The sequence below is a fragment of the Triturus cristatus genome, chromosome 6, assembly GCF_964204655.1.
Source record: "Triturus cristatus chromosome 6, aTriCri1.1, whole genome shotgun sequence".
NCBI lineage: Eukaryota > Metazoa > Chordata > Amphibia > Caudata > Salamandridae > Triturus > Triturus cristatus.
This window is the reverse complement of record NC_140589.1, coordinates 1,353,258,055-1,353,270,861: the sequence shown is the minus strand read 5'-3', so window position 1 is coordinate 1,353,270,861 and position 12,807 is coordinate 1,353,258,055. Positions and strand designations below refer to the sequence as shown.

General features: G+C 47.3%; 1 protein-coding gene across 3 annotated transcripts in view; it reads left to right on the top strand.

Annotated features, from left to right (window-relative positions):
* PAPOLG (poly(A) polymerase gamma) overlaps window positions 1-6,211 on the top strand; it is a 465,484-nt gene extending 459,273 nt beyond the window's left edge. For all 3 annotated transcript variants that reach the window (XM_085612363.1, XM_085612362.1, XM_085612364.1), the window contains 2 exons: window positions 2,435-2,488; window positions 2,649-6,211. In XM_085612363.1, coding sequence (XP_085468489.1) covers window positions 2,435-2,488; window positions 2,649-2,747 — 153 coding nt within the window. In that variant the 3' untranslated portion in view covers window positions 2,748-6,211. The remainder of the gene's footprint in view (window positions 1-2,434; window positions 2,489-2,648) is intronic.
* Window positions 6,212-12,807: the final 6,596 nt, after the last annotated feature.

Genomic DNA, 12,807 nt, shown 5'->3' with positions numbered 1-12,807 from the left:
CGCACACATCCCTCCCATATGCAGAACCAGATCTGGCTGTTTTGCCTTCTACCTTGTTCCTAAAGCCTGGAATGACCTGCCCCATCACAAGAGTCTCCTCTCAGTTCTTGAATTCCACAAGAAACTGAAGATCTGGCTCTTCACCTAGTCCCAACCCAGGCTTGCCCCATTCTGCTCTTGCTTCAGTGCCAGGATACCCTACCAGGTGAGGTGCATACAATTCAAATAAACCTAACCAGCATAAATGTAGTATTTTGGACAACTTATTTGCATGATTCATTGACATGTCTTCCACACCAGACATCCCTATTGGTTCTGTGGCTCTGTCCAGCAACTTGTCAGTATCTTTTTGCAGGATGATCCCCTTGATGGCCAGAGACTATCTTGTCCATGAAGGGTTTATTTCCACCTATAGTCCACTGTATTAGGTCTCAGTGGCAAGGGCAGTGTAACTTCAGTTAATAATCTGCTCATGTGAAGTGCTGCCATCTTTTCCAGACTCTTGGGCAAATGATGACGGGCCACCCTACAGCTTCATCCTTTGTTTTTTAGGCATGTGTGATGACTGTCTCCCTTCACAGTCTACTGCTCACTTGTCTTGCATGTATCAGGATCACCATCACCAGCATTTGGATCAAAAGAGCAAATGAGCAGAGGGGCTGGAAGGAGGGATGGAAAGGGACCTAAAGGGCAGAGAAAGGGATAACCTGCTGTATGTAATGTCTTTTCACTTCTCTACAAAACAATAAAACAAAGTTAAACCTAAAAGGGCACCCTACTGTTTGAACCACAGCCCCATGACGATGTGTCTAGCAGCACTATTCCAAAATCTGCAGGATACCTCCACGCTCACCGCCTTGAGCAAGACACAGCAATATGCATAACTGCTGTTAAGTTAATGTTGCTGAGCAATACATCCTCGTCAAGGTGCAAGTGAAATTTCACTACTGCCAGCCAGTTACCATTTCCCAAACTACTTTATAAATCTAGGTCACTTAACTTCCATCTTGTCAATGAACGTTCTGTGGTGACCACCATTTACCATGAAAGCCACATTATATTGTCTCATTACATGAAGACCTCTATCTGACCTGGTCAGCAGTAAATTTCCTCGCATCTATAGTGCTTTTCTGCCGATATGACGCAGCTGGTGATAACCTGGACTGTGCAAGGATATCTGTGGTTTCTACATGTTGTAGAGCCAAGACTTGGGCATGCTGCTGTCTGCACGTAGTCTGCATACAGCCACCTGAATGCTGCAGCTATCACCAGTAATCGACCCAACTTAAGGATTCCTCATGGGATTCTGCCTGCAACTAATCATTCCTTCCCCTGTAAGTGTTGCTCTTGCCCTGTCCGCTCTAGGTAGTGATGCAGATCTGGCAGGCTGCTCCTCTTCATTCAGAAGTCTGTTTTGTAGCCTGTCCAGTCAGAGGACAGACACTCTTTCCAACTATCCCATTCACTGCCAGAGGGGTGCCACAATAGTTGATGCTTGCAGGCACTGATAGCCTCTGTTGCATCCACTGCAAGTCTTGTGTCGTGGTCACATTACAACCTATCCTTCTGCGGAGGGTTGGGCGAGCTGCATTGCGGTGCAATGGGTTGGGAGTGCAGAGGGCAGTGTCTTGATGCAGATAGCAGAGGCACCCAAGTTTACTTATGTTTAGGGATCTATGCGAAGCAGCTTGGCAGAGCTGCAGCATGCCATGTCCTGTTAGGCAGCCAATGTGGCCCCTTCTCCGCTTTCATTGTAAAAATGATTGTTAAAAGGGAAGGTCACATTTGTCCTGTGTTTAATCTCGTATGTTTCCTGTGTAGCCTAAATGGTGATAAAAACCGGCATTTTCTCCAAAACCTGTTTACGGTGTTTATATAAACCAACCTATTAGCTTACTAGCTTGGTTTCTGAATTTTTAGCAACCTACTTTACACTTTACATTTCAGAAGGGTGTTTTTCGGTATTACAAACCAAATAAACTACTCTCATAGCGCTCACGTTTTTGAGGACATGCTTCTGTAATACTATAAAAGCACCTAATTCCAAGTATCTGTTAAAGTGTGTTTTTTTATTTGCCTGTAATACTTTATCCAGTATGGGTTTTGAGTCCTCTGTGACAGTTCAGGCCACCAAGCCTCCAATGTATAAACTAGCATAAATGGAGGTCTACTATTGCAGTCTCACTGCAGGTTGAAGGTTTTTATTTTAGGGATTAAACTTTTGCTTAATGGATACAATCTATTTTGGGGTTTAATGGCAATGGTTTCTCAACCCTATTCTTCATTTTAGGAACTCTAAGTAGCAGTGTTGCTAATAGCCAGGTATTATGTAAATGTGATGGAATGCAATGTTCCTGGATAGTGTAGCCTCTTTAGCGTACTTTTATGTAATGGTTCTGCATGCATCAGTTGAGTTGTAACTTTATTTTTCCAGGATTGCCTTGGGGAAACTGTGCCACTACCAGTAATTGACACCGCCAGGACAAAGGTAAGAAGCTAATGTTCCATCACTTGTGTACTCTAATCCTACAAATTAGATAACCCTCTCAGTTTGCCACTAACTGGAAGATATAAAAGGGAAATGCAGGGGGTGTTCATGGTACGAGGGACTGCTTGACTTTTACTGTTATATTCCATTTTTATTGCAGAGACTGCCAAGCAAAGAACTTCCTGATGCGTCCTCTCCTATACCTACAAACACCATTCGTGTCATAAAAAACTCCATCCGATTAACCCTTAACCGATGACCACACCAGTCTCCAGAAGGATGTGATCTGTAATATTCATTTACAGTTGCTGCTCCACTTCATATGATCGATTAGTGGCAACACATTCGCAAAACTCCAGATTTTGCAAATATGTAGGTCTGTCCTGACTGAACAGGCCCACACTGCCATGTGTAGTTTTATGTAATTTTCTGTGAAACAATGGACTACTATTGAGGCTCTCAGGTTTTTCTTTTTTTTTTCTCCTCACATTGCCTCAACTTTTAAAACACTGCCTTTCTGTATGGAGATTTCCTCATCTTCATTTAAACATTTGTATATAATATAGTACTTGTCATAGTCCAGTTTTGGGCTATTTAAAGTACTGTATTGTGATCAGTCGCAAGTTGCGGGAAAAACAAAAAACACAAAAAAAGTGGTTTTCTTTTTGGGTGGGGGAGGTGGGACAGGAGGGTAAGGTATCGATTGTTTTTATCTATTGGGATGCAATTTGTGGTTTACAAAATGTTTGGGTGTGACAGTATAGTTTCTGGTCTCCTGATTAGTACATGCTAATAATGAATTAAATTATTTTGCATTCGCATTTAGATACAAGATATCAATGTTCTGTGTGGTTTTGGGCAGTCGTTCTATATCTGAGTTTCATTTGACACTATGCAGGAACCTTTTAACCAATTTAATTTGCCTTCCGTGGAGGCCAAAGAATTATGATCTTAACTACTATGGGAAACAAGCTTATCTTCAAATGTACTAAGAAGGGGCTTATTTAGGGAATATTGAATCAAGCTTTCCTTTCCTTGCCTTTGGGCATTATTGCATGCTTAGTTTTTTTGGCATAGATCCAATGTCCTGGGCAGTAGAATGCTATAAAGGACTTCCAGCCTACAATCTATTTAATACATTCTACCCTTTCTAGTTCCTTTCTGTTCTATGTTGGACAATGGGGTGTGTTACAATTTAAACATTGTTTTGAAGTGTCCGTCAAAGTACAGTTGTGAAGGACCTACTTTCTTCTTCATAGGTTTCTGATCTTCGCAAATTCCTTCGACCTCTCGCTGGACTCTCCACATTTGCATGCCCTGGCTGCCTTAGCCTTTGCTTAGAGGGCTGGATCTCAATATTCTGTACTTGGGGTTCAGCTTATCCTTCCTACTCACTTTCTTCCTACTAGTTCATGGTAGGTCTTAAAGGCTTTGATGCCAGTTGCACACTTCTATACGCTGTCACGTTTAAGAAAAGCACATCTTCGTGGGTTGTCGTGGTAAGTGTCTGAGATGTTTGTTCTGAGATTTATATTGTTCCCAAAGTGCTTTAGGGTACCTTTTTTATTTGTGATAAATTTCTGTAGACTATTGGTTACAAATCTTACTTCCCTTTTGGGAGGCACTCCAGAACTTTGTCTTACCGTATGCTACATCTCAAGAGTATCCCACAGAGCATCTCTCAGCCGCTCCTGAGGGCTGATGTCCCTTGTGTTTTCCGTGGTTTTTACCAGTTTCACAAGAGTTGTTCTTGAGTCGCACAATGGTCAGTTGCAACTTGGCTAGGCTGGTTGCCAGTACCCTTTCCTCCTTGTCCATAAAGGAATGCTTCTTGATCCAAGGGGCCTTTATTTTGGAAATGAGTACACCTAGGTGCATGTCCCAAAGAACCATCAGACCTTGCTGAACTACATGGAGTAATTCCGCTGTGGCGTCTGGTACCATTACTCAAACCCCGCACCCTCGCCCACACTACTCTGCCTTAGAACTCGGTGAATGGTTATTCACGTTTTCAGATTAATAACTGAGCTGGTGCCGTTTCATCAGATGTCTAAAAATGAACCTCTGATTACTGCTAAGTTGCCATCTGATTGTTCCCTGTCTTTGGGTTAACGTTCACTCTAGCAACTAATGACAATAAGCAAGGAGGTCCTAATCTTCTTGCTCCTGCAGGAAGACTAATCGATTCTGCTAGGCCACCTGCACTGACTCCATTGTAATTAGGGCTTATTCTGCCATAAACATTTAGCTCAGACCGTTAAAATAGTAAATTCATTTCTGCTGGATAGACTTTGCTCACATCCAAGATGCCGCACTGTGGTTTATCTCAGGCTGTGGAAGTTTTTCCTTATTTAGTAAACCATTCTTCGCAAACTCACCCCCAGCACATTACTGCAATGGTAAGAGTTTTTATCTAGGTACTCCCTATATTGTGAAGCTTAAGGTGCATTGGCCTTAAGAAGTCACTTTGTCACAGGTCTTCCTATCTTATGCCAGAGCAGGGGGGTAGGGAGAGTAGTTAAAATACCAACTCCCGATAAAAGGCAAATACTTAACTTCAGTCCTGTTCACAAGGTGAGCCTCTAAAAGAAGACACATTAGACGTTCTACTTTCTGGTAGGAGGACCCTTTCAGAGTTTTAAATCTCAAAATAAGCTAGTAACCTCTGTTCTCAGGTAAGTGGCTTACATAGCTGGTGGTCTGGGGCTTTAATGTTGGACATGAGCCCCCTTTTAGTGGGATAACCTATATGTATATTTAGGAAATACCTACTCCAGAACGAGTTTAGAATGTGTTTCTATTAAGCATTCCTAGCTCAAAAATGCAAGTTAACAGTGCAGCATTCTTGTGGACTGTTAGAACGTCGTCCTCTGTGGCTCTCTTCCATTGGTGATCAAGTTCTACTTCGAAGATCTGAAATCGGATACAGGCTTATCCACAGGAGGACTAGTAATGCCGCTGTTCAACTTGAACACTCATAAGAGCTAACCCAATCATACAACAAGCAAAGGAATCCTGGCTTCTAGAATGAAAACCGCATTCTAACATGTATTCCCCATCCTCGCCTGTCAGTTGTCTGTTGGCTTGTTAGCAGGTACATCAAGCAGCCATAAAATCCCAAAACGTGTTTGACAGCGATCAGGTAGCTCTGTAGATGGTTCTAAAGCATGTTTGTGAATAGTAAAACACAGGTATCTCCCACTTTCTACTGGGTTGCCTAGTGGACCAGTCTTTGTCAGACAACAAACATTATCTGTAGGTTGCTAGGTTGGTTGCTACAGTCTCCTTTATCTACTCTACCTACCGAGGTAAAGCATTTACATTTGGAAAATAAAATTTGATTTGTGCAACTTTTAGCTACCTTATTTGGCAGGCATCACCCTTGAACCAGCTGAAAGGCTTAAGTTCTGCAAAGGATTGTTCACTTGATTCACAGTACAAGCCTGTGGAGAGGTATTAGAATGGAAAATGCAGGGGGTTAAGAAAAAGATGGAGGTAGGATGGACGCGGATGGCAAATTAATTTGATGCAAAATCATTTTACACCAGAACATGTTTACACACAACTTTATTTTAACACAGATTGTTCAGCTCTTTCAGAAACTGTTTATCATTTATACAATTCGAACATCTTTGTCTTGTATTACATTTAATTCCGTTTTGTAATTGACACCTGTATGGAGACTTTTTGTATAAAATGTAAAATACCATATTTTGAAATACATATGAAACTGGTCTTGTCTTCTTTCTTGAATGATTTTATGTGACTGCATGAATTTTTACTCTAGCTGAGTATTTTCTTTAAGTACAGAATGTATTTCATGTTAAGCATGCACAAACTACACCCTATTTTCAGAAAATCTGAAATATTACGATTGCTGTATTTCAATATTTTTGTGACCTTCTGCAAACAGTGTTTTATTTTTAGGTCGAGCCTGGGCAGTGCATGTGCTGCTCTGGATGCATGCTGTTTTGGAGTATGGACTTGAAGCTCCGCCCACTATCCACCCAACTTTTCAATTGGCTCTTGTTACTGTCCTTTCTAAATGTTATCTTTTGATTTGTGAATAGGCTTAGTAATCCCTTCTTTAGTACCGCCTTGTCTGCATTTGTAACCTCTCATAAGGACCAGGCCTTTTATTGTGATACTTGGTGTGTTGTATTTACAGTCAGTAAGCACTTTTTTTTTTATTTATTTTTTTAAATGACCCTGTTGTACACAGTAGGTACTTTCCCTTTTCAACACTCTGCTCCTCATTGCGGGGGGGGGGGGGAAGGGATGGGGGGGGGGGTTGCGCATTTAAACTCGGTCTGCTCCTCATCTCCCGGGTCCCGAGCTTAATGTTTCAGCAAAGCACAGGACGACAATCGCGTCCCAGGCAGTACTCAGACCCCGGCCTCACTCTCTTCATTATTCACACAGGGGCAGGGCATAGACATTATTTGCATTTGAGGGGCCTGTAAAGGTTATGAAGTGTAATGCTAGAATTTGAAGTCCTACCACACTAGTACTTGTCCTGGGAGTGAAACCTCTCTTGTAGTGAGCACTTAAGTGCGACCAATCGTATGGGATGCATACATGTTTTTTGGAGTAAGTCTATGGCCTTATAAACGAGTTAAACATGCCAGAATGGATAAATGAAGAGCGCAGAGTAGATGTACAAGTTAAGCATGTAGTATGGGGGAAGTACTTTAACTCCTTCATTTAAGATGTTATTTATAAGTACCCTTTTTAAAACACACAAGGTATTCGGGACCTATGGTGTATCTGACCAAGATCTTGTTGGTGTCTTTTTTTCCTTATATTTTAAGCAAGTGGTATCCAGCACAAGTTTATTTTTGCTCCTGAATAACCTAGAATCATTATACTGGTGTGTACTTCTAACCGTAGATTCCTCCGGCTCCATCCTGAATCTCGAAGATTTAAAACTGCTTTGCTGCCATGTGCCCATATGTGGCTCAGTACACCTCTGCAGCAAATTTCTTCTGCCACAGAAGTTACATATAATCGCTACCCCTGCCTGTTGACATTGGTTCCGTTTTAGGTTTGACCTGCACAGTGCTTTTCGCTGTGCTCTAGAAATCTATTGTTTTAAATATGAACTTAAAAGGGACTTGCATCTGCCTCCTCTTTCCTGGCTTCTCCTTGGTTCCTGTGCATGCCACTTACCTTTTCACAATTTCTATCGGCTGTAGCATATTTTCCTGCATTTACCAATGCTTGTTCCTTGTTCGCTTCTCATCAGTTTCCCGAAATACTGTTAATATTCACTTTAGTGTAACTATTTTCATAACGTTTTGCCTTTTACTGTTGCAGCATATTTATATAGCAATTTATCACCCGGAGAGATTAAGTGATTTGCATAGAATCACAGGATGTTGCGTGGTGCTGCAGAGACTCGGACAGGGATCCCCAGCTCTCTAGTCAGCAGCTCTGGCCACTGCGCCAAATCCTCTCCACGCACGTGTTGTGTATCTGAAAGACTGTAGTTGTAGATTTCTTAATTTAGAATTACCCCCAGGTGTCAGACTGGATCCGGAGATTTTGTCTTTAGCAGTACCCCTGCATGTCGGTAGGGGGTGTTCGACTCCGCGTTAATCGTTGGCGTCGTGGACATCGAAATGTTGCGGTGTCTACTTAAAAGCAGCACATGCGTGCTGACGTTACTACTTTCTTTTTCCGTGCTATTCTAGCGCAGATCCGGAGAGAGCTGGCCCCTTAGTCACTTATTGACTAAATGTTTTTGACTTTTTGTTATCACCTTTTTCGAGTCTTCGACTCCTAGTGCAAGAGGGATGTCCCTTCGCCGAAACGGATTCAAGCTTTTTGACTCCTGGCACAAGCTGATGTCCGTCACAGATCCACAACTCATATGCCTCTGGTGCCTGTAGCCTGACAACAACCCGAAGTTGTGCTCCGACTATCAGGCCATGAACCCGAAGTCTTTGCAGGAACAGTCCTGAAAGCTTCTGAAGGCGCGGCAGTCTGCTCCCCGCCGATTGTGGTCCCGGTTGAGAGGACTGTCTTGGGACTGGTCGCGGAGCCACCGTCACCATTCGTCCAAGTCTTTGTCCTCTGGTAAGTAGAAGCACAAAAAGAAGGCGAAGAAGCACTGTTGCTCTTCGCCCTGTCTGTCAGCCGACGCGACTTGGGACCTGGAGCGTCGTCGCTCTCCGGCTCTGTTCTCGGGGGGGGTGGGGGGGGGGCGGGGCTTCTGCTTCGGGTACAACTCCACTCTTCCCGCCCTTTCCCGGAGCCGAAGTGTCCTCTGCCCAGCTCTTTGCTTTTGGCAAAGCACTTCATAGCACCTTTGGGCAGCAGACTCCACCGGCGTGCCTTCGGGCCCTGTGGACTCTGCTGGGGGGCCCTGGGCCTTCAATGCTGGAGGCTCTGGCGCCAATGGGCTCCCGAGGATCCAGGCCTGACTGAATCTGCATCGTCGCCGGTCGAGCTCAGGGCACCTTCCCCAGCGCTGATTTCAGTGACAACGCCCATGACTCCGGTTGTACCAGCGTCAACCCCAGCTTCACCCCCCATTTGGACACCGCACCGGACAGACGTCAATAGCCGTCGGTACCGGCGCTGGAAGGCACTTTCGTACCTCTGTTCATTCCTGGTGTTCCTTTCTGCCCTGAGTGGCAACCATAGGAGGACTGGGAGGAGTCTGTGGACCCTTTGGCTGACCAGCTTGAGAGCCGGATTGGTGAGAAACTAAGTGATGCCAGTGGCTTGGATAATTATAATTCCCCAGACCATTGCATTCTTCCCGCCACTCTTTTTCCCCCCACACCCTGGCTACGGAGAATCTAGTGTTCTTTTCCATATAGGTACCCAAATATAGGTTTGGGTAACATCCTAACCTTTCACCTATATTCATCCCTACATTACATACATAACTGGTTGCTAGGACTGACCCTTTACCTAGTTACAGTACTGCATTAAGAGTCTCATAAGTTATGCATTAGGATCCTTGTACTCTTGGAAACTCGGCAGGGCTACCATCTCCTGCATAATAACTGTGTAAGGTTCATTCCCTAGTCCGACAGCCGCACCCCAAGGCAGAACCCCTGGTGATACCTTCGGGTATATAAACATCACATCATGCTGAAATAGGCAGTGGAGATTAGTACTTTCATGACGACACACTGACATCAGACGCTGATCCCCCTGCATGCAGATACTCCAGCTTGCATTAGTCTGACATCTCTTGCGGGGTGTCCAACCCGAGACCAGGATGGAGTCCCACAGTTTCTCACTTCAGGTAATGGGGGTTGACTCTATTCTAAAGGGATGATTTTTGGCTTAACACCTTCACACACGCTAGGTACATGTAGATATATTTAGTTAGGATTGCATCGTAGGAGTACGCATTTTATGTATTTTATGTACTTCCCTGTATTCATGGTTACAGCAAAATGGTAGAACTCTACCATCCTTTTACTTTCCTAGTGCTTCTAATCGTTTATATCTGTTACTGTCTAATGATTTCAGCACACCCATGGGGGCGTGGCTACGACAGAGATGGCGGAGGACGTGTTGAAGTAGAGCTCTGCGGGAGGCTCCCCCAAACGGGCCAATATCTCCGAATGCAGCCGCTACGCAAAGCCTCGACCAGACGGAGTATGTGGGCGAGACTACCCTGAAAGCAACGACAGCATTTTGAGCTTGCCGGAGCCCCGTGGCGCCGACATCGACCCGAGGTGCGTGGTCTCAGAGGCGCTCTGTATAACTACTGGAGCCTGTGGTCTGGCTCCTCCCACCAGGCCGCAAAACATGGCGCAGCTGCCCAGGGGGCCGGCGTGGGCTTGTGGATGGGACGTTTGCTGCCTGCCGCTGGCTGGCGTGTGCTGAATGGGGGTCCCATAGTGCCGTGGGCCTGCCCCCGCCCATCCGGAGCTGGTCCGTCTGCCTTCTGCTGCGGCGAGAAGGCGATGCATGGAGGAGACCGGGTGGCCCGCGTGATTGCCTAACTGGCTTGGCGGTGACGGCGACTGGTGCCTGATGGTCAGCGCGGGGCTGTGGCCGCCCGCCTTCACATTGTGCATCTGCCCCATCAAGATCTGCTGCGGGCGGTGAGTACCTGATGCTGCCCGTGGTGCCCCGGTCTCTCCACCCACCACGTTTGACTGAAAGACGGCGGGCGCGCCGTGATAAGGGATAAACGCACCTGGCCTGTTCATGCCGCTACTGCCGGAGAGGTGCGCCCAGTCTGCCCCTTCCTCTACCCGGCGCGGTGACCGCGGTGCACCTGGAGTGCCCGGCCCTCTGCTGGCGAGGCGGGAGCGGTGGAGATAGACTTGGCCTTCTCCCTGCACGCTTCGGGAGGTGGGGAGCATGCTGCGACTGGAGCTCCTGGGCCTTAACAAATGCTGGATGGCTTGGCGGTGAGGGTCCCTCCTGCCGTGAGCCTACAGCGATGCAGGTTCTGTTCCTGATGAAGTAGATGCTCAGTACACCCCCATTGGATCCGCGATGTGGATGAGCGCTGCTGCCCAGACAGTGAGTGGACCATTAACCCTGGTGTGGGTCTTGCACTGCTGCGACGTGCTGTACATGACTGTGTCTAACATCGCCGGGTGGTGGGTCGCCGGGGCCCACAGTTGATGGCGACGAGTGTGGTGATCTGCACCACAGAGGTGCGGATGCCAACTGCCCCTTGGAACGTTCTCGCACCGACGTCAAAGGTAGGACACAAAATTGACGGCTGAGACGACAGCCCGGTCATAGCTGGCGCGTCTGGGAGAGGAGGCGGTGCCTTGCTGCAACGATCGGGGACCGGGTGGTGGTTGCCGTGGACACCAGCATTGCCCTGCCCCAGGAGAAAGCACTACAGCTGTGCCACACGCACGCTTTTCGCCCTAAGTGGGATGGGTATTCCCAGACGTGGGACCCGTGCTCACTACGCCACTGGAGTCAAGCTATCCTGGCTGATGACGGCTGATAGCCAGAAACCGGTCCTAGGATGCTTGATTCCGGTCCAGGGTAGACATGGCTTGGCAGTTCGGGCTGGACTGTTCCCATGAGGCACAGGGTCAAGACTGATTTGCATATGGCCATGTCTAAACTGGGGTGGCGTAGTGGGCAAAAGAACGATGGATTAACCCAGAGCTCTTGACTGGGGGAGAATGTCTGCATTGTCAGCATTCCGTCCATCATTTGTTTGTTGTAACACACGCTCGGTGGGTAGCACCCACTGACCTGCGATTTACGGAGTGGTGGGCCCATGTCGGGAGGCACGCGGGAGTGGGCTGGTGCAGGAGGAACACAGACCCCACAGATCCCGGCCAAGAACAAAGCGGACAAGATGGCGAAACATGGAAACTCAGATCAAACGGCGAATAAATTCGACACAATGCTTGCTGCGATGGAATGGCTGGAGGAAAACCTCAACCAGACCCGCACCTCTCTGGAATCTAAAATGGATAAAGTAGCAATCGACCTTACTCACCGGCATGCCGATCACCGGAAGCTAGCTGGCCGCACCACGGCCCTGGATTCCTCGCTTGCCGACATCCAACCGCAAGTGGCCCAGACGGACAAGAGTTCAGGACCTGCTCAACCGTGTGGGGTTCTTGGAGGCTAGGGCTAAGGATGCTGAAGGGTGCGCACAACGAAACTATGTACGCCTGGTGGGAGTTCCGGAACGCTGGGAAGGTACAGAACCTGTGCCGCACTTGGAAAAATGGCTTAAGGACCTCCTGCCGGAGGGTACCCTCTCACCCCAGTTAGTGATTGAGCGGGCGCATAGTGCCTATGTGGACACCCCCCCCCCCCCCCCTACCCCCCGCCCCGGGGGATCTAATCCGCGACCCCTGCTTCTCCGCCTTCTCAATTATCGGGACGGGGCCTCCATCTTACAGGAAACCAGGAAGCTACAGGATGTCCAGCAGATAGACGACCACAAAATGTTCTTTCCGGACTATACCATCCAAGTACAGCGGCAACGATTCTCCTTCATGGCAGTGAAGAAACTTCTGCGGCAGCACAACCTGAAATACTCCCTGCTCTTCCCGGCACGATTGCGGGTAGTGGCAAATGACAAAACACATTTCTTTGCCACGCCTGAGGCAGAGGACTGGCTGGACACCTTCGCCGCCGCAGGGCCTAGGGGTGACACCGTGACCGCCACTTTGCCAAAACGAGGTGAGTCCCTACTGCCGCCGCAGGAGAGGGAGAAGGTTGCTGGGGGCCCGGTAGTCTCCTTCGCCGTCGATGGGGCCACACACAGACTTGATTCTTAGCGGACAGCGAGATGCCCTGCAGGCGGTGGTCGTGATTAGTGGCTCTCTGGGGGCGGAGGGTGTGTCAAACACGAGCCA